General features: G+C 46.6%; 1 protein-coding gene across 7 annotated transcripts in view; it reads right to left on the bottom strand.

Moving 5' to 3' along the window:
- ZFTA (zinc finger translocation associated) overlaps window positions 1-22,244 on the bottom strand; it is an 82,517-nt gene that overhangs the window by 59,481 nt on the left and 792 nt on the right. For 6 of the 7 annotated variants that reach the window (XM_073554551.1, XM_073554552.1, XM_073554553.1 and 3 more), the window contains exon 2: window positions 13,271-13,375. The exons of the other annotated variant lie outside the window; for it this stretch is intronic. In XM_073554551.1, the coding sequence (XP_073410652.1) occupies window positions 13,271-13,375 (105 nt within the window). The remainder of the gene's footprint in view (window positions 1-13,270; window positions 13,376-22,244) is intronic. 7 annotated transcript variants of the gene reach the window in all.

Raw genomic sequence — 22,244 nt, forward strand, 5'->3', positions numbered from 1 at the left:
ATACGCAATGCCCTGACGAGGTCAAGTGTATGCAGAGCCTTCTCCACTCTATGATCCGGAACCGGGCAAAGGGATGGCAGTGAAATTTCCTCATCGAGGTGGAAGTTGGACACAACCTTCGGAAGGAAGGATGGGACTGTACGGAGAACCACTTTGTCCTGGTGAAAAGCCATGAAGGGCCGTCTGCAGGAGAGTGCTGACAGTTCAGAGACCCTGCGTAGCGAGGTGATTGCCACCAGAAAAGACCACGTTCTGTGATAGAAGGCGGAGTGGGACTTCCTTAAGAGGTTCGAAAGGTGGTGCCTGCAATGCTGTCAGGACCAGGTTGAGGTCCCACGTTTCCAGTGGACGTCTGTAGAGAGGAACCAATCGGGAAACCCCCTGGAGAAAAGTCCTTAATTGTGGCTTGTTAGCAATACGCCTTGGAAAAAGTACTGACAGCGCTGACACCTGGCTGTTAAGCGAGCCCAGGGATAGACTAGCGTCCAGACCCGATTAGAGAAAGCCAAGTACTTTTGGGAGGGAATAAGGGAGCGGGATCTGGCCGGGATATTCGCACCAGGTAAAGAAAGCTTTCCAGGTACGGTAATCTTGGCGGAGGCTGGCTTCCGTGTCCTGATCATGGTTCTAATGACGTCCGGTGAGAGCCCTGCCTTGGTTAGAACCCAGGTCTCAAGGGTCACGCCGTCAAATTGAGAGCCCCTGAGTTCTGGTGGTAGAACGGGCCTTGTGACAAAAGATCGGGACGGTCGGGGAGACGCCAGGGGACGTCTGCTGTAAGTTGTACGATGTCGGCGTACCATATACGTCTGGGCCAGTCTGGCGCTTTTAGGATGGTTGGAACTCCCTCTTGTTTGATCTTCCTCACGACTCTGGATATCAGGGGGAGAGGTGGAAAAATGTACAGAAGCTGGAACTGAGTCCAGTCCTGAACCAGTGCATCTGCTCCGAGCGACCGCGGGTCGCGTGTCCTGGCCATGAAATTGGCATTGAGATGGGATGCCATGAGGTCCACGTCCGGGGTCCCCCAGCGATGGCAGATCTGGCGGAAAATTTCGGGATGGAGAGACCACTCCCCAGAGTCCATTCCTTGTCTGCTGAGGTAGTCTGCTTCCCAGTTGTCCACACCCGGAATGTGGACCGCAGAGAGTACCTACCTCGTGTCTTTCGCCCAGTGGAGGATATGTGCCACTTCTCTCATCGCCTGGGTACTGCGGGTCCCGCCTTGGTGGTTCACATATACCACCGCCGTGGCATTGTCCTACTGTACTCTGATATGAGAGGCTGCCAGTAAGTGAAGAAAGGCTCTCAATGCCAGGAACATGGCCCGAATTTCCAGGATGTTGATGGGCATGTTCGCTTCCACTGGTGACCACTTGCCCTGTGTTCTGTGATGTAGGTGCACCGCACCCCAACCTGTCAGGCTCGCGTCGGTGGTCAGAACCTTCCATTGACCTGAAAAGATTTTCCCGTTGCCAGTGAGGTTGGCTTAAGCCACCAGTGCAGGGACCTCATGGTTGCCGCTGTTAGCCGGAACTCCCTGTCGAGGGAGAAAGGATTCCTGTCCCAGGACTTGAGAATGGCTAGTTGAAGAGGCCTGAGGTGAAACTGGGCAAATGGTACCGCCTCCATTGCTGCTGCTATCCTGCCGAGGACTCTCATGGCAAACCGGAGAGATCGGGGGGAATTGCGGAGGAGTATGCGAACTCCTAGACGGAGAGCCAGTGCCTTGTCCCTGGGAAGGAGCACCAGACCCCTGGAGGTGTCGAATAGCATCCCCAGGAAGGTCAGAAAGTGACTTGGGGCAGTCAATGACTTTTGTAGGTTGACTAACCAGCCCAGGTGACTCAGAGTGTCGATTACGATTGAGACGCTGACCTCGCAGTCCTTGAAGGTGGAAGCCTTGATGAGAAGGTCGTCCAGGTATGGAACGACTACTATGCCTCTGGAATGCAGAACGTCCACGGTGGCAGCCATGATCTTTGTAAACGCTCTGGGAGCCGTGGCGAATCCGACCGGGAGAGCCACGAACTGGTAGTGGTCCTGGTTGATTGCAAACCTGAGAAATCTCTGATGGGGGGGAGAAATCGGTATATGCAGGTATGCGTCTTGTATGTCTATGGAGGCGAGATATTCTCCCTGCTCCATGGACGCAATGATGGACCGAAGGGACTCCATGCAAAAATGACGAACCCGCACATACTTGTTGAGTTGTTTTAGGTCCAGTATGGGCCGGACGCTGCCTCCTTTCTTGGGGACTACGAACAGATTGGAGTAGAACCCTCGAAAGCGCTCGACCGTGGGAACCGGTACTATGACTCCTGATTGAAGGAGGGAGGAAACCGCCTGGTGGAAGGCACGAGCCTTGTCTGGCGATTTTGGGGGGACAGAGAGGAAGAACCGGTTCGGTGGTCTGGAAGTGAACTCTATCTTGTATCCGGAAGACACTATTTCCTTGACCCATCTGTCTTCTGTAATAGGCAGCCAGACTTGCTGAAAGAGTAGAAGTCATCCGCCTATGGGTGGGGTGTCTTCCGGAGTTCGTCAGTCATGATGAGGAGAAAGTTTGAGGTTTTCCTCCTTTGGGCTTTGCCTGGCCTGCTTTTGACTGCCAGGTCCTGTCAGGCCTCTGCGCCGCCCGTGGGTTGCCCCTACGTGGAGAGCGGTTACGATATTGTGCTGGACGCAAGACGGACCAGCCTGAAGCATTCCAAAAGGATCGGAATCGTGTTTGGTTACGCCTTCTGAACGTGCGTTTAGGTGTTAGTTGAGGGAGAGAAGTACTCTTACCCCCAGTGGCGTTGGAAATCATTGTGTCCAACTTTTCACCGAAAAGCTGCCCACTGAGGTACGGGAGATGCATGAGGGACTTCTTTGAGGCCGCGTCCGCTTTCCATTCCTGCAGCCAGAGGATACGCCGGATTGTGATGGCGTTTGATGCTATCCCCGCTACACCTCATGCGGAATCCAGAGCTGCATGAAGCATGTAATCTGCTACCACTGCTATTTGAACCGCTTGGTCAGACAGCTCAGGATTTGAAGCTTGGAGGCCAGTCTGCAATTTTCTGGCCCAAGCCAGAATGGCCTTGGCCGCCCAGACTGAAGCGAGCGCGGGAGCCAGAGAGGCCCCTGCCGCTTCGAAAATTGAACGAGCCATGCGTTCTACCTGCCGGTCTGCTGCGTCCCTGAGGTTTGAGCTATCTGGCAGTGAAAGGAGGGTCTGTGCTGCTAGTCTAGAGACTGGGGGGTCCACTTCAGGTGGATCTGTCCACTCCTTGGTGTCCTTCTGTGGGAAGGCGAATTTCTTCTCAGGCTGCGAAAACTGCTTAGTCAGAATCACCTGAAATTCTGGGAGATTAGAGAAGTCCTTAGGTGGTTTCAGAACACTTTCAAAGCAAATCTTGTGTTCTGAGGCTTCCGGGGGTGGATCAGAAATGTCCAGCACCCGATGGATGGAAGAGATTACATCCTCAACTAGCGCTGTATTGCTAGGAGGACCAGGGACCGGAGACCTCTCAGTTTCGTTGTCTGAGTCGGAGTCACAGATGCCTTCCGAATCCTGCCTATCGCTAAGGTGTTCCCTGGTGGGCGAACTGGGGCGGAGGTCTTCTGTGGTCGGGGATCGCTGTGGAGATCTGCGTTGCCTGTCTATGTTAGGGGACGGTCTAGTGACCTGGAACTACGGTGTCTCTCCCTAGAGAGGGATGACCGTGTGCTATGGGATGACGCAGGTGAACGCGACCTGTGGGTCCGCTTACGTCTGGGAGTGCCGGAAACGGCATGTCCCTGAGTGTAGCTGTCCCTTTGCTGGGTAACGCTCATAGCCGAGACATTACCCTGCAGAGCCTGGAGCAATGTGGAGGTTAGGTTATCTATGGACTGCATCATACACTGCGACATCTGGGTAGCCCATTCCGGCGTGGTAGCAGACGCTGAAACATTGGTAGGAGCCTCTTGGAGTTCTGACCCAATATTTTGGATACAATCCTGGCAGTGCGGGTACGTACTGCCACTGGGGAGAGTGGTTTTGCAGGTTGTGCAGAATGCATAAAAACAGTACTGCCTGGTTCTCTTCCTTGAGCCCGGCATAGTGCACAGAGTGCAGAAGGGCTGGATATGCAGAGGGCTCTACAGGGATGGCTATACAGAGGAAACCTATAGGAGAGCCTTACAGGAAATATGGAATCACAGCCGAGTAAAAAAACAGCTGTGATCTTGCCCCACCAGTGTGCTCCTAGGTCCAGCGCCGAAGATCCACAGTCTTGTGTCCCCTCGGAGACTGGCTGGCGTGATGCTGCTGAATGCAGTGCCTGCAGCAGAAATGGCCGCCGAAATAAAACGAGGAAGGAGAAGAAGGGGGCGGAGAGCTGAAAAGGGCGCGCAGAGCTGTATAAAAACGCGCCCTGTCTCGATCCGTCCCTTCTATGACACAGTAGAGTGTCATAGTGTCATAATTATAATCCTGGGGGGCTGGGGGGGGGGGAGCTGCGGAGAAGAGGCGGTGACTTCAGCTAGGCCGAAGCAGCGGCCTAAATTAGATGCCGATGCCCAGAAAGGGCTCCAGGCCGGCGCGGAAGTCCGGGAGGGGGTCGAAACTGAACCGGACCCCCACGGATTGAAAAAGCAGGATAGCGGTGGAGCTATAATCGGGAGGGGGGCTGTGAGAAGCCCTTCTGAGGCACCATAGATCTGGTGCTGCCGCAGAGACAGGGGAGCAGGGATCCCCTGTCTCCATTGTGCCATGCCTGCCTGCACTCCCCCCTGGCCCCGACAGGAGCCCGCAGGTGGGCTGGGGTCCCTCGTTACTCTGAGCTGCAGTGTGCCGTGGTACAAATACAAACCCTACCTGAGGCGTCTAAACCTAAAACCCCCAGAGGGGGATTAGGGAGGGTGCTGCTGTCACCATCAGGGGGTTTCATCCTCGCCTTGACCTCAACCCAAGACCAAAAGGAATTGGGGAAGGAGGGGGATCTCGTCTTCAAACCAGCACCCGCAGGACTGGGGAAGGAGCGACATGGGGAACAGCCACCTCAACTTCAACCGGGCACCCCATGATAGGGGACCGAGGAAGGAGCATGCCAGGAATCTCACAGGAGACCCTCTTTTCTTCATCTGTAATCCGGATGAAAAAGGAAAAAAAAAATTTTTAGGTGTGCCTCCTTGCGACACTAAGCAAAAACTGGTGAAGGCCGTCCAGGGGTGTGTACTGCAGAGGAGGAGCCATAGTTAATCTTTTTCAGATTATGCATAGTGTCACCTCCTAGTGGACAGCAGCATAACACCCATGGTTCTGTGTCCCCCAATGAGGCGACAGAGTAATTCCCCCCTCAATCTATTTGCCCAGCTGTCGAGATCTTCATCAAAACGGTGAGTAAAGACTTTGACAAAATACCAAAACATCCGTATCACAATAATATTAGTAGGGAAGAAAGAACGGCCCTTAGACGGATGAAGGACCTACAGGAATGTAATTTTTAAACCATCCGACAAAGGTGGAAATATTGTTATATGGCCGAAAGTGATGTATGCAGCAGAAGCTTTGAGACATCTGGTGAAGACATCTGTTTGACAGCTCGCCAGCGATCATGTAGCGACTCACCAGCGATCCTGACACGTTGATATTGTTGTCGGGATCGCTGGTGAGTCGCTATGTGTGATGGGGCCTTAAGTCTGAATTACTGACAATCTTACAAATGGCGAGAGATAATGAAATTATCTCTAAAGAACTTTTTCATGCCCTACAAATTGATGATCTCACTTTATCTACGTTGTACTTTTTACCTAAAGTACACAAAAATCAGTCTACTCCACCAGGAAGACCTATAATATCTGGTTGTAACAACTACCTGTAGAATGTCAATAAATATATTGACTCACAGCTCCAACCTTTAGTTTCTGAGTTACCATCTTGTATAAAGGATAGTGGAGACTTTTTGAAAAAGATTGATGGACTTCATATTGAGGCAGATACTTTATTGGTAACCTGCGACATAGAATCACTGTATACCAATATTCGCCATACTGATGGAATAAGAGCCTCACAATTCTTTCTGAACTCTTCCAACATCACTCCATCTAAGAGAGACTTCATTGTTCAGCTACTGGAATTCTCTCTTTCGCACAATTTCTTTTTATTTAACGGGTCCTTCTATCTGCAGCTCCAGGGCACAGCAATGGGGGCATCTTTTGCGCCCTCGTATGCCAATCTGTTCCTGGGGCTGTGGGAGAGGGACCTCTTCCTATCGGATTGTTTATCATCAATGGACCATGTCCTATTTTGGGCACGGTATATTGATGATAATTTCATTGTTTGGCAGGGTCATGTTAAGACTTTAAATGAATGCATTTCTACATTGAATAAGAACCAATCAAACATACATCTGACATACCATTATGATTGTACTTCTATTGATTTCTTGGATATTAAGATCAAGAGAGATGGGAACAACTGCCTACAAACCTGACTTATTCCGCAAACCAATGGCTGTCAATGCGCTCTTACATGCGTCATCATCACACCCTCCTGCACTTATTAGATTAATACCGATAGGTCAGTTCCTAAGAATTAGGAGAATATGCTCAGAGGATTTAGATTTTGAAAGAGAAGCAAAAATACTCAGGGAGAAATTTATTGAACGTGGCTATAGCAACCGTTCTCTTAAAAGGGCATACAATTGTCACGGGAAGCTTAGGTAACTCTAGGCTGAACCCCGGGGCCCCTGCGGTGTCCCTCAGACTAGATAAAACCCTGACTTTCCCTCAACCCAGGCTTTACACTGAAGGTGTGCCTGCCTGGGCCTCCACCCTGTCCTTGTCTCCAGTCCAGCCCTAAGCTGAACACACCACCCTCCACCCAGTGAAGAGACCAAACACCAGACCCCACAAATAAGTATGGACATGGGTAAGGGAAATTAACCACACCACGTACACACAAGAGAAAACAATAAGGTGCAAGGGCAACCAAATAATACCACGCAGGGAGGAAATAATGGCAACAACGGAATATACTACACCAGATATTGTATGCTCCTAAGACCCCCCCCTTCAGACCGGTAACTCTAGCACAAGGCAAGAGCTAAAGGCAGGAGGCGTGGCTAAGCCCTCACCCAGACTAACAACCTGGTTAACCCAATCCAAGCCAGATCAGAAGACCAAGCGGCGCCGCTGAGAACAAAGTGGTAGGATGGGGTATTAACACTGTCTGCCGGACAACCTGGTGCGAACCGTGTCCGACATGACAGTACCCCTCCTTCTATGAGGGACCCCAGGAACCTCACAATGACGAGGGCCTGGCTTGTCCGGATGACGGCGATGAAACATCGTAACCAGTCGGTCTGCATGTATGTCCGAAGCCGGCACCCAAGTTCTCTCCTCCGGACCATAGCCACGCCAGTGAACAAGGTACTGTAAAGTGCGACGCACTACCCGAGAGTCAACCACCTTGGACACCTCAAACTCCAACGTGCCCTCCACCAAGACAGGAGGCGGTGGCACGGGAGAAACATCCACAGAACCCACGACCTTTTTAAGTAATGCCTTGTGAAACACATTATGTATCTTGTATACGGCAGGTAACTCCAAACGAAATGCCACAGGATTGACAATAGCGGAGATCCTAAACGGACCAATGAACCTGGGACCCAACTTAAGCGATGGTATTTTGAGTTTGATGCTCCTTGTAGACAACCATACCCAATCACCCACACACAGGTCCGGACCTGGCACACGTTTACGGTCAGCCACACGTCTATACCTAGACCCTACACTCAGCAAGCGCTGCTTTACTCTCCTCCAAACGGATGACAATTGTGCTCCCAACTGGTCCTGCTCAGGGACGCCAACCGAGCACCCCTGGCGCAAGGTACAGAATTGGGGATGTTGACCATAAATACAAAAAAAGGAGATTCCCCAGACGATTCCTGACAATGATTGTTTATCGCGAATTCAGCCAGAGGAAGAAACGCTGACCACTCTTCCTGATTGTCAGACACAAAACAGCGTAAGTATTGTTCCAGGTTTTGGTTCATACGCTCAGTCTGCCCATTCGACTGAGGATGGAAAGCCGAAGAATGAGACAATTTGATCCCTAGACGTGAACAAAACGCTCTCCAAAATTTTGCCACAAATTATGTACCTCTATCAGATACAATGTCAGACAGGACACCATGAAGTCTGACCACCTCGCGAATAAATACCAGAGCAAGGGTCTTCGCATTGGGCAAAGATGGCAAAGCAACGAAATGCGACATTTTAGAGAACCGATCAACTATTACCAGAATGACCGTGTTCCCAGCCGAGGAGAGCAAATCCGTAATGAAATCCATGGAAATCTCAGTCCATGGCTTACTGGGCACACAGAGGATGCAACATGCCAGTAGGACGGGAACGTGGTGTCTTGGCCCATGCGCATGTGGTACAGGCAGACACATATGAAGCCACGTCCTGCCGGATTTTGGGCCACCAAAAACGACGTTCCAGAGTGCCCTTAAGCCCTGGGTGGCCTGCCAGGACAGTATCGTGATGTTCCCCTAACACCTTTAAGCGTAGGTGTAATGGCACAAACGATTTATTAGGAGGCAGACCCGGCGGTACCTCCTCCTGAGCCTCAGCAATCTCTGCCTCCACTTCTGTAGTGATAGCCGAGACTTCAACACCCTTTTGGAGGATAGGCACCGGCTCCTCACATGGCTCTCCCCCCGAAAAACATCTGGACAGGGTGTCCACTTTAGAATTCTTAGAACCTGGTCGGTAGGTCACAAAAAAATTGAACCGGGTGAAGAATAACGCCCAGCGAGCCTGTCTGGGGGACAGGCGTTTAGCAGACTCTAAATAAAGCAGATTTTTATGGTATGTAATAACAGTAATCTGATGGACAGCCCCCTCCAAGAAGTGTCGCCATTCCTCAAATGCCAACTTGATAGCCAACAAATCCCTTTTACCAATATCGTAATTGCGCTCAGGCGGCGACAGCTTCTTGGAGAAGTAGGCACACGGATGCAATTTGCCCAAGGATGGGTTCTGACACAGTAACGCCCCCACTCCCACCTCAGATGCATCCACCTCCACAGTAAATGGTAGGGAGACATCAGGCTGAACCAGGATGGGAGCTGAAGCAAAACTGTTTTTGAGGAATTCAAACGCGCGCACCGCCGCCTCAGACCAGTCAGAAAAATTAGTACCTCTTTTAGTCATGTCGGTGAGCGGTTTAGCAATTATAGAAAAATTCTTAATAAATTTCCTATAATAGTTGGAAAAGCCTAAAAACCGCTGAAGCGCCTTGAGATTATCAGGCCTCTCCCAATGCAACACCGCTTGCACCTTAGCGGTGTCCATTTTAAACCCTGAGACGGAAATAACATAACCCAAAAAAGGTAATTCTTGGACGACAAATACACATTTCTCATGCTTGGAATAGAGCTTGTTCTCTCTGAGCAACTGTAATACCTGCCTAACATGCTCTATGTGTGTATCACGGTCACGTGAGTAAACAAGAATGTCATAAAGGTATATGATAACAAATTTCCCCAAAAGATGAGAAAAGACATCATTTATGAAATGTTGAAATACTGCTGGCGCGCTAGTCAACCCAAATGGCATCACCAAATTCTCAAAATGACCCTCAGGGGTATTAAATGCCGTCTTACATTCATCCCCTTGACGGACTCTTATGAGATTGTACGCCCCCCTGAGGTCAAGTTTGGAAAACCATTTGGCACCAGACACCTGGTTGAACAAATCGGGTATGAGTGGCATCGGGTATGGGTCACGAACCGTAATCTGGTTGAGTTCCCTAAAATCCAGACACGGGCGTAATCCGCCATCTTTCTTCTTGACAAAGAAGAACCCCGCCGCCAATGGAGATGATGAAGGCCTAATGTGCCCTTTGCTTAGAATTTCTGCAATGTATTCTTTGAGAGCTTGCCTCTCAGGAACTGAGATATTAAACATCCTGGCTTTCGGTAACTTGGCTCCCGGTTTTAACCTAATAGCACAGTCATAGGGTCGGTGCGGTGGCAGCTCTGAACAACCCTTTCCAGAAAATACATCAGCAAAGTCCAGCAGTGGCTCCGGGATGCTGGGAGTCACAGCGGAAATACAAGTGGCCAGACAACTCTCCTGGCAATCTCTGCTCCACTGAATTATGTCCTGGGTTTTCCAATCAATCACCGGATTGTGCATAGACAACCATGGAAACCCCAGAACTACCTGAGCAGGTAAATTACTGAGCACCTTACATGTTACCCGCTCAGAGTGTAAGACCCCAATGTGGAGTTTTACATCAGCCACAAACTCTTTAATCTCCCCTTGTGAGAGTGGGGAGGCATTGATGGTAACCACCCAAATAGGATTAGGCAGCTCTTCCACCTTCAATCCCGCTGTCCGCGCGAATCTCTCATCAATGAGATTAGCAGCTGAACCACTATCAACAAATACAGTAATCGACAGCTCTTGGCCCCCGACTACTACCTTGGCAGGAAGCATACACTGGGAGACCAGCATGGAGGATATGCAAAGGCTCAGATTAGACTCCTCCAAACCCTCTGAGCCTAGCAGTTTTCCGCCGGCGCGTCCTTCTAAAGGTACTGTCACACTAAGCGATATCACTAGCAATATCGCTATAACTTGTGACGTTATAGCGATATTGCTAGCGACATCGCTGTGTCTGATACCTACGACCCGCTCCCCCGCTGGTTATCGCTGATCGCGCGAGAACATTCAGGACTGCTTCTCGTCGTCAGCTTCCTGTGGAGAGACGAGCGACGAGCCGGGCGGGAGGACGCAGGATCGCCTAGTGTGACAAGTAAGTAGCGACCCCCGTCCCCAGCGATGTCGCTGGTGAGATCTGCCTGTGTGGCAGCTCACTAGCGACCACTTACCAATGTACCAGCGATCCTGACCGCGTCATATCGCTGGTCGGGATCGCTGGTACATCGCTAAGTGTGACAGTACCTTTAGGTACCAGCCGGCAGGCATTAATAAAATGTCCTTTCTTGCCACAAAAAAACAAACCCCTTGCTTTCTGGGCAAGGGACATTTATGCTTGTTACTTTGTGAATGTGATATACCAGCGATCTGCATAGGCTCAACGGATTCATCCGAAGTAGCCTCACCAAAAACTGCCCCCCCACACAGGAAAAGTCTCCTGCGAACTCTGACGAAAACGGCGATCAATGCGTACTACAAGCACCATAGCAGCCTCCAGAGTGGCGGGAGTCTCATACATTAACAGAGCCTGTTTAACCCTTCCAGAAACCCCATGCAAAAATTGACTCCTTAGTGCAGGGTCATTCCACTGAGTGTCCACAGCCCAGCGACGAAACTCAGTACAGTAATCCTCCGCCAGTCGCTCACCCTGGAGCAGAGAGCGTATTTTAGATTCTGCTAACGCCAGTCTGTCAGGATCGTCATAGATTAAACCAAGAGCAGGAAAAAAAAAGGTCTACAGACTCAAATGAAGGTGAATCAGAAGGTAGTGAAAAAGCCCATGCTTGTGGATCACCACTCCGCAAGGAAATTACCAAGCCCACACGCTGAGCCTCATTTCCTGAGGAGAGGGGACGCGTACGAAAATACAATTTGCAGGATTCACGAAATACAACGAACTTACAGCGATCACCAGAAAATCGTTCCGGGAGAGGTAACTTGGGTTCAGCTGCCCTGACTGCTGCCTCAGTTTGTACAGCAGGAACGGACAGGCCTTGTTGCTGGACCACCCCCCTCAGTTCAGTGACCTGTAAGGACAGAGCCTCCAGCTGTTTGGTTAATGAGACTACAGGATCCATGGTAACTAATTCTTGGGCCGACTATAAAGTCACGGGAAGCTTAGGTAACTCTAGGCTGAACCCCGGGGCCCCTGCGGTGTCCCTCAGACTAGAGGAAACCCTGACTTTCCCTCAACCCAGGGTTTACACTGAAGGTCTGCCTGCCTGGGCCTCCACCCTGTCCTTGTCTCCTGTCCAGCCCTAAGCTGAACCCACCACCCTCCACCCAGTGAAGAGACCAAACACCAGACCCCACAAATAAGTATGGACAAGGGTAAGGGAAACGCACCACACCGCGTACACACAAGAGAAAACAATAAGGTGCAAGGGCAACCAAATAATACCACACAGGGAGGAAATAATGGCAACAACAGAATATACTACACCAGATATTGTATGCTCCTAAGGCACCCCCTTCAGACCGGTAACGCTAGCACAAGGCAAGAGCTATAGTCGGCGACGCCCATAGTCAAGCAGGACAATTTAAAGGCAGGAGGCGTGGCTAAGCCCTCACCCAGACTAACAACCTGGTTAACCCAATCCAAGCCGGATCAGAAGACCAACCGGCTCCGCTGAGAACAAAGTGGTAGGATGGGGTATTACCGCTGTCTGCCGGACAACCTGGTGCGAACCGTGTCCGACATGACAATAATAGAGCCAAACATAGATCAAGACAGGATGTTCTATACAAAGTAAAGTCCCCTGCTTCGGACCCTGGTGTGAGGTTTATTACAAAATATCATGGCCAAACTCAAGCTATGCAACAGATTCTGAAAAAATCATGGTCCATTCTACAGGCCGATCCAATAATTTCTCACTATGTCGGCGAAGGACCTAAGATCACCTATAGGAAATCCCAGAGTATACGTAACTCAATAGTGAGCAGCCACTATACGAACGAGCCAATAACTTTCCTTTCCACAAATAAAAAGAACTATGGATGTAAACCTTGTGGTAGATGTGTAGCATGCACAAATATCAATCGGACGGATATATTTACTGATACAGGAAACTGTACAACATACAAGATAAAACATCAAATCACCTGTACTTCAAAAGCTGTAGTGTATCATGCTACATGCCCTTGCCAACTTATTTATGTTGGTTTAACAACACGCCAACTAAAGGTTAGAGTCCGAGAGCACGTCTTAGGGATTGAAGCTGCTAAAAATGTTGAGGATTTAAATGAGTTAAAAACAATACCTCGACCTTTTAAAATACATCACCAATGTGATGCATCTCTTTTACGTGTAACTGGAATTGACATGCTACAACCACACATAAGAGGAGGAAGTATTAGTAAAAATTCAGCTAAAATGGAAACCAAATGGATTTGGACACTCAACACTGTCTCACCTATGGGCCTAAATGAGAATATAAGCTTTGCTCCGTTTTTGTAAACCATTAACCCATTTTTTACCGTGTATATTTTTTAGTTTTTTATCTTTTTTAGCTTTTATAGTTTTATTTTTATTTAATATTTTATATTATTTTTTAGTATTACTTACCAGATACAGATTGATGTGGTTGGCCTTTCTCATCCTTTTCTTGGATACTGGTGGGTGGTCGTTCAGCACTCATTTCTACTATCTTGTGGACGGATTGAAGATTACCTACAAAGGGTGAAGAGTATTATGAAGAATGATGGACTATTTTTATTTATTTTTGCTTCCTTATTCCCCCTTCTATTCCCCCTCCTTTTCCTTTTCATGCTTATTTTATATGTATACATATTTTCATGACCATTTCACTATGATATTTTATATATACATTTGATTTTTCACTATTGGATAATTGTCTTGTGTATTCATGTTGGATACATATCGTTTGCATATATAGGTATATGCCCTAATGTGTGCTATTATGTGCATAAACATGGGGGATGTGTGTATGTACATGTGCATGTATATATGGATGTGTATTGATCAAGCTTATAGGTAGATTATTATGTGTTCATGTATTTATCTTTGTCATTGATGTACCATGTGGTTTATATACATAAGCATTATTACTCATCTATTTATTCATTTATTTATTATTGTTTTTATTTATTACATTATTACACTATAATTCTATTATTATACTTTTTTCCTACCAATGTTTAGTATTAATTATCTTTACACTTTAATTTTTTATCCATTTTCCTTTTTGTTTTTTGATACCACTACATTAGTATTTTCCTTTCCTTTTTTCCCTCCTTCCTTTGCAATTCAGCTATGATCATTAGAACTTTGTCTATTTCTTCGTTATTGCTGTGGACAGGAGCTGCACGCATGCGCAGTTCAGTGCCCCGGATAGTGTCTCGCTTCCTGCGTCCACATGTATCCATGACGACAGGTCGCGGTCACGTGACCTGTCGTCAGTGATCACATGACGCCGGGGCTGAGACCTTCCTGGGTTTCCAGACGCGGATGCATCATCACCACTCCGTATCCACCAATGAGAATGGCCTCCTTTTTATTTATAAACTAGCGGTTTTCATATGGGTAACACCCCCTGACAAAGGAACACATCCAAAACGCGCGTTGGGGCGCGATGAAGCACCTTAACCCTTACCATTGTGGACCCACTGTGCAGGTATTTTTTACAGCTATAGCCCCCTGTATGTTATTCTGAGTTGGTCAGTTTGATATTGTGCTTTTTCCATACATGGTCTGTTTATATATGGTTTTTTTAGCCCTATATGTGACCAACATATAGCTCTCTATATGATATTTTTATGGGCCCTCCTCCATAATATAGCACAATGCAATTTGGCACTTAATAGTGCATTTCCCTACAGTTATTTAATGTAGGTACATGGTGCACTATGGGACTCTACTAAATGTTGGCACAATTTTGAAGTAGAGATTTATATGTAAACAGCACTTTTGTGTTGCACATATCACTTTATATATTTTTACACTATTTTTCATTCATTTTTTATTTGTGGTAGTTTAGTGCAGGATTTCACACGGCTTTTGCACTATTTTAATTGTTTCAGCAGTATAGTCACTATTTTCTGACTAGTTTATTATGATAAATAGTTCACATTTTTTGGCATATTATCTATATGAGTTAGCACTTAGCACTGTATATTTGCACATTTTTGTAATTTATTACCTACATCTTTTGTGCTTTATGTTAAATTCTTGAATTTTACTGATACTATACTTGTGTGCTATATTTTACATTGTGGTCAAGCCTAATTAGTTAATCTAATTTTTTACTGTGGGTTGTATCACATTGATATATTAACAAAGTTTGTATCTATAGAATTCTCATGGCGCAAGTAACCTATTTATAATAAAGGATTTTTATCAACAATTTCTTCTTTACATCTTATTATTTTTTCATCTCTATGGACTCAGTACTTATTTATATATGATACCGAATGGTCTGCCATTCATCTTTTCAGTAGAGATATGTTACATTTAAGGTATATTATTTTTATTTATATATATATATATACACACACACATTTCTATGTAGTGTTTCCTCTGCTGTGTTTAACAGCCTATCAGTGGTGGACGCTTTCCTAGGCAAGGAGTGCACGCTTGCAAGCTTGACTGCCAAGCTCCTGGAAAGCACTGTCCCCAGGCAAGCAGGAGGCAGGTGAGCAGTGCACTCTTGAAGAAAGAAGATGAGCACTGCCCTTTAATGAGATTCACCTGTGCAGCTCGAACCATGGCCCAACCACTACACATAAATAAGCCCTAAACTGTTAAGGCTCCTTTACTTTGTTAAAGGGAATGTCACCCTTTTTTTGGCTTTCCAGCTGCTGGCATAGACATCGGGGGCTTATCTACAGCATTCTGTAATGCTGTAGATAAGCCCCTGATGTAACCTGAAAGAGAAGAAAAACACGTTATATTATACTCACCGAGGTGGGCGGTCCGGTCCGATGGGTGGTCCGGTGCCTCCCTTGTTCATGCGATGACGTCCTCTTCTCCCGTCCTGAAATGGCTCCGGCGCAAGCGCATTGCTCTTCCCTGTTGAGGGCAGAGCAGAGTCCTGCAGTGCGCAAGCGTCGGGAGAGGTCTGGCGCCTGCGCACTGCAGAATTCTGCTCTGCCCTCAACAGGGCAGAGCAGTGCACCTGCGCCGGAGCCATTTCAGGACGGGAGAAGAGGACGTCATCGCATGAAGAAGGGAGGCGCCGGACCGGACCGCAACACCCATCGGACCGAACCGCCCACCTTGGTGAGTATAATATAACGTGTTTTTCTTCTCTTTCAGGTTACATCAGGGGCTTATCTACAGCATTACAGAATGCTGTAGATAAGCCCCTGATGTCTATGCCGGCAGCTAATAGGGCAAAAAAAGGGTGAAAGATTCCCTTTAAATGAGTTGTCCAGCCTTCCGGTACAAGTCTGCAGTCACTCTACTCTCAGGTGCCAGGAACAGGCAGTCATGTAACCACAAGTATGGGATTTGCTTACTTCCGGCCATATGCCATGTGTCCGGCCTCATTCATTGCACTTGCACTGAGCGAAGCTGCGCACGTCTTGTCGGCACGTGACCACATGTATGCAAATCATATACTTGCGGAAGTTGCAGTCACACCCCAAACACCGAAGAATCCTCACAGCGCGTAGTGCACGTGATGAGAGGATTAACAAGTCTGCAGTCACATAGAGTGAGTGCACACTTGTAGGCCAAGGCCGAACAACCCTTTTAAGGCCCATTTAGAGGGGCAAATTTTGGCCCATTAACAAGCGCTTACTAATGTTATATATTGCCCACGTATCAGCTGCTCAGCGTTTACAGGCAACTAGTACTAACGGGGACACAATGATCGGTAATATGATTACTCTGCCCCCAGACAGCATCATGTTATCAGCAGCACATCTCCTATTTACACTGGGCGATGTGCTGCCGAGAACAAGGATTTTTATGCCTTTTATGGTCCATAATTTGTAGTGTACCCAATGAACAAGCGGTTTTCTCGTTTGTGGGACGATCGCTAGCGTGCTTACATTTGCCGATAATTGTAGACAAGTATTTGTACAAAACACTTAATCGACAATTATCGTCTAAATGGGCCCTTTACAGTAAGAAGAGAAGCAATCTAGTGGCTGCACCCACAACTCTGCTTCCGATTTGTTAATTCACCGTCAGAATTAATTTTTCGCACTTTATGGTTATTAGCATTAATTACAAAACTATGAAAATCACAAAAGGGCCGAGGCTGACGGCACAAAGGGCTGCGTCCAAATCATGGTCTACCGGGCACAGCTCTTTACTTCTAGACCCGCCTGTACCTGTGGCTGGAGCTCAGGCCTATTCATGAAAGGACTCGTGCACACGGGGGGGTTTCCTTGCAGCTTTTTACAGATTTCAACCATACAAATGAGTGTGGAAAAAAAAATCTAAATAGCATCGGACATGGCTGGACACCGAGACCCGACCCCCCCCACACCGACTGACGGTACCGATCGGCTGACGGCACCGATCGGCAGCCGCCGTCATAATCTGCCCCCCCCGCCTTCCCTCCGCCCCCCCAGCCCTCCGATCACCCCCTCTCAACCTCCTTTGTGCCTCCGACCTCCCGCTATCCGTCCCGGTGTCCCGCCGTCCAGCGTCATGGGCGCCGCCATCTTGGAAGATGGCGGGCGCATGCGCAGTGCGCCGAATCGAATCTGCAACGCTGCAGATTCATTCATTTATTTTGATCACTATGATAAACTTTCATAGTGATCAAAATAAAAAAAAGTAAATCACCGCCCCCCTTATCACCCCCATAGGTAGGGACAAATAATAAAATAAAAAAAAAATTTTTTTTTATTTTTCCATTAGGGCTAGGGTTAGGGCTAGGGTTGGAATTAGGGTTAGGGTTAGAAATAGGGTTAGGGTTGGACTAAGGGTTAGGGTTGGACTAAGGGTTAGGGTTGGAATTAGGGTTAGGGTTGGGGTTGGGATTACGGTTAGGCTTGTGGTTAGGGTTAGAGTTGGGATTTCGTTAGGGGTGTGTTGGGATTAGGGTTGTGGTTAGGGTTATGATTAGGGTTGGGGTTAGGGGTGTGTTGGGGTTAGGGTTGGAGATAGAATTGAGGGATTTCCACTGTTTAGGCACATCACGGGGTCTCCAAACGCGACATGGAGCCACCATTTCGCGTTCAAAAAGTCAAACGGTGCTCCCTCCATTTCGAGCCCCGACGTGTGCCCAAACAGCGGTGTACCCCCACTTATGGGGTATCAGGGTACTCAGTAAAAATTGCACAACAACTTTGGGGGTCTAATTTCTCCTGTTACCCTTGGGAAAATAAAAAATGGAGGCTAAAATAATTATTTTTGTGGAAAAAAAATGATTTTTTATTTTCACGGTTCTGCGTTATAAACTTCTGTGAAGCACTTGGGGGTTCAATGTGCTCACCACACATCTAGATAAGTTCCTTGGGGGGGGTCTAGTTTCCAAAATGGGGTCATTTGTGGGGGGTTTGCACTGTTTAGGTACATCAGGGGCTCTGCAAACGTAACGTAATCTTTGAAAATTCTTGGAGAACAGGAGAAGTGCCAGAAGACTGGAGAAGAGCAAATGTTGTTCCTATCTTCAAAAAGGGGAAGAAGGTGGACCCAGGCAACTATAGGCCGGTGAGTCTGACTTCTATACCAGGAAAGATCTTTGAACAAATTATTAAACAACATGTATGTCAATACCTGGATAAGAATGAAGTGATTAAACAGAGTCAGCATGGGTTTGTAACTAATAAGTCATGTCAGACTAATTTAATTTCCTTCTATGATGGTATTACTGATTGGGTGGATCAAGGAAATGCTGTAGATATAGTATATCTTGACTTCAGCAAAGCATTTGACAAAGTCTCTCATACAATCCTTATTGAAAAAATGACTAAGTATGGAATGGACAAGGCAACTGTTAGGTGGATTCATAACTGGCTTAGTGATCGGACCCAAAGAGTGGTCGTAAATGGCTGCACATCCAGTTGGAAGAATGTCTCAAGTGGGGTACCACAGGGCTCTGTCCTGGGCCCTGTATTGTTCAACATCTTTATCAACGATTTAGATGAAGGAATTGAGGGTAAACTGATTAAATTTGCTGATGACACAAAGCTAGGAGGGATAGCTAATACTAGAGAAGAGAGAGAGAGGATTCAAAAAGATTTAAATAAACTGGAGAAGTGGGCAGCAACAAACAGAATGGTTTTTAACAGGGAGAAATGCAAAGTACTACATCTGGGCAATAAAAATGAAAAAAGCATATATAGAATGGGAGGAATAGGGCTAAGTGACAGCACATGTGAAAAAGACTTGGGTATACTAATAGATCACAGACTGAATATGAGTCAACAGTGTGATGCAGCAGCAAAAAAGGCAAATGCAATTCTAGGATGTATTAACAGAAGCATACAGTCTAGATCACGTGAAGTAATTATTTCCCTCTACTCCTCTTTGGTCAGACCTCATCTGGAATATTGTGTCCAATTTTGGGCACCACATTTTAAAAAAGACATCAACAAACTGGAGCAAGTTCAGAAAAGAGCGACCAGAATGGTGACCGGTCTGCAAACCCTGTCTTATGAGGAAAGGTTGCAGGATTTGGGAATGTTTAGTTTGCAAAAGAGAAGACTGAGAGGAGACTTAATAGCTGTCTACAAATATCTAAAGGGCTGTCACATTGTAGAAGGATCAACTTTATTCTCATTTGCACAAGGAAAGACTAGAAGCAATGGGATGAAGCTGAATGGGAGGAGACACAGATTAGATATTAGAAAAAACTTTTTGACAGTTAGAGTGATCAATGAGTGGAACAGGCTGCCACGAGAAGTGGTGAGTTCTCCTTCAATGGAAGTCTTCAAACAGAGGCTGGACAGACATCTAACTGGGATGATTTAGCGAATCCTGCTTTGAGCAGGGGGTTGGACCAGATGGCCCAGGAGGTCCCTTCCAACTCTACGATTCTATGATTCTATTCTATGATTCTATGATTCTTGTAACATGATGCCCACAGACCATTCCATCAAGTCTTCATTTCAAAGCGTCACTACTTCCCTTCCGAGCCCCAACGTGTGCTCAAACAGTGGTCCCCCCCCCCTTATGGGGTACCAGCGTACTCAGGACACACTGGACAACAACTTTTGGGGTCCAATTTATCCTGTTACCCTTGTGAAAATAAATAAATAGTGGACTAAAAATCATTTTTTGAGAAAAAAAAAAATATTTTTTATTTTCACGGCTCTACGTTATAAACTTCTGTGAAGCACTTGGGGTTTCAATGTGCTCACCACACATCTAGATAAGTTCCTCGGGTGATCTAGTTTCCAAAATGGGGTAATTTGTGGGGGTTTGCACTGTTTAGGTACATCAGGGGCTCTGCAAACGTAACATGACGCCCACAGACCATTCCATCAAGTCGGCATTTCAAAGCGTCACTACTTCCCTTCCGAGCCCCAACGTGTGCCCAAACAGTGGTCCCCCCCACATATGGGGTACCAGCGTACTCAGGACAACCTGGACAACAACTTTTGGGGTCCAATTTATCCTGTTAACCTTGTGAAAATAAAAAAATTGCAGGCTAAAAATTTATTTTTTGAGGAAAAAAAAATATTTTTATTTTAACGGCTCTGGGTTATAAACTTCTGTGAAGCACCTGGGGGTTCAAAGTGCTCACTATGCATCTAGATAAGTTCCTTAGGGGGTCTAGTTTCCAAAATGGGGTCATTTGTCGGGGAGCTCCAAAGTTTACGCACACAGGGGCTCTGCAAACACGACATGGTGTCCGCTAACGATTGGAGCTAATTTTCCATTCAAAAAGTCAAATGACGCTCCTTCCCTTCTGAGCCATGCCGTGCACTCAAACAGTGGTTTCCCCCCACATATGGGGTACCAGTGTACTCAGGACAAACTGGACAACAACTTTTGGGGTCCAATTTATCCTGTTACCCTTGGGAAAATAAAAAATAGCGGGCTAAAAAATCATTTTTGAGGAAAAAAAAATATTTTTTTATTTTCATGGCTCTGCATTTATATACTTCTGTGAAGCACTTGGGGGTTCAGAGTGCTCAGTACACATCTAGATAAGCTCCTTGGGGGTTCTAGTCTCCAAAATGGGGTCACTTGTGGGGGTTTCTACTGTTTAGCACACAGGGGCTCTGCAAACGCAACATGACGCCTGCAGAACACTCCATCAAAGTCTGCATTCCAAAATGGTGCTCCTTCCCTTCTGAGCTCTCCCGTGCTCCCAAACAGTGGTCCCCCCCCACATATGGGGTATCGGTGTACTCAGGACAAATTGCACAACAACTTTTGTGGTTCAATTTCTCCTGTTAGCCTTGTGAAAATAAAAAATAGCGGGCTAAAAAATAATTTTTGAGCAAAAAAAAAAAAAATGATTTTTTATTTTCACTGCTCTGCGTTATAAACTTCTGTGAAGCACTTGGGGGTTCAAAGTGCTCATCACACATCTAGATAAGTTCCTTCGGGGGGTCTAGTTTCCAAAATTGGGTCACTTGTGGGGGAGCTCCAATGTTTAGGCACACAGGGGCTCTCCAAATGCGACATGGTGTCCTCTAACGATTGGAGCTAATTTTCCAATCAAAAAGTCACATGGCGCTCCTTCCCTTCCGGGCCCTGCTGTGACACAAACAGTGGTTTATGACCACATATGAGGTATCGGTGTACTCAGGAGAAATTGCCCAACAAATTTTAGGATCCATTTTATCCTGTTGCCCATGTGAAAATGAAAAAACTGAGGCTAAATAAAATTTTTGTGAAAAAAAAAAAACACTTTTTTTTTTTATGGATCAATTTGTGAAGCACCTGGGGATTCAAAGTGCTCACTATGCATCTAGATAAGTTCCTTGGAGGGTCTAGTTTCCAAAATGGGGTCACTTGTGGGGGAGCTCCAATGTTTAGGCGCACAGTGACTCTCCAAACGTGACATGGCAACTGCTAAATATTCAAGCATATTTTCCATTCTAAAAGTAAAATGGCGCTCCTCCCTTCTGAGCCCTGCCGGGTGCCCAAACAGTGGTTTATGACCACATATGAGGTATTGGTGTACTCAGGAGAAATTGCCCAACAAATTTTAGGATCCATTTTTTCATTTTGAATGTGAGGTGGTCCCTAAAAAAAATGGTTTTGTAAATTTTGTTGTAAAAATGAGAAATCACTGGTCAGCTTTTAACCCTTATAACTTCCTAACAAAAAAATATTTTGCTTCCAAAATTGTGCTGATGTAAAGTAGACATGTGGGAAATATTTATTAACTATTTTGTGTCACATAACTCTCTGGTTTAATGGAACAAAAATTCAAAATTTGAACATTGCAAAGTTTTCGCCAAATTTCCATTTTTTCACAAATAAACGCAAAAATTATCGACCTAAATTTACCACTAACATGAAGCCCAATATGTCAGGAAAAAACGATCTCGGAATCGCTAGGATGCGTTGAAGCGTTCCTGAGTTATTACCTCATAAAGGGACACTGGTCAGAATAGCAAAAAATGGCCAGGTCATTAAGGTCAAAATAGGCTGGGTCATG

The sequence above is a fragment of the Dendrobates tinctorius genome, unplaced genomic scaffold, assembly GCF_039654945.1.
Source record: "Dendrobates tinctorius isolate UK_male_01 unplaced genomic scaffold, ASM3965494v1 ptg000211l, whole genome shotgun sequence".
NCBI classification, from domain to species: domain Eukaryota; kingdom Metazoa; phylum Chordata; class Amphibia; order Anura; family Dendrobatidae; genus Dendrobates; species Dendrobates tinctorius.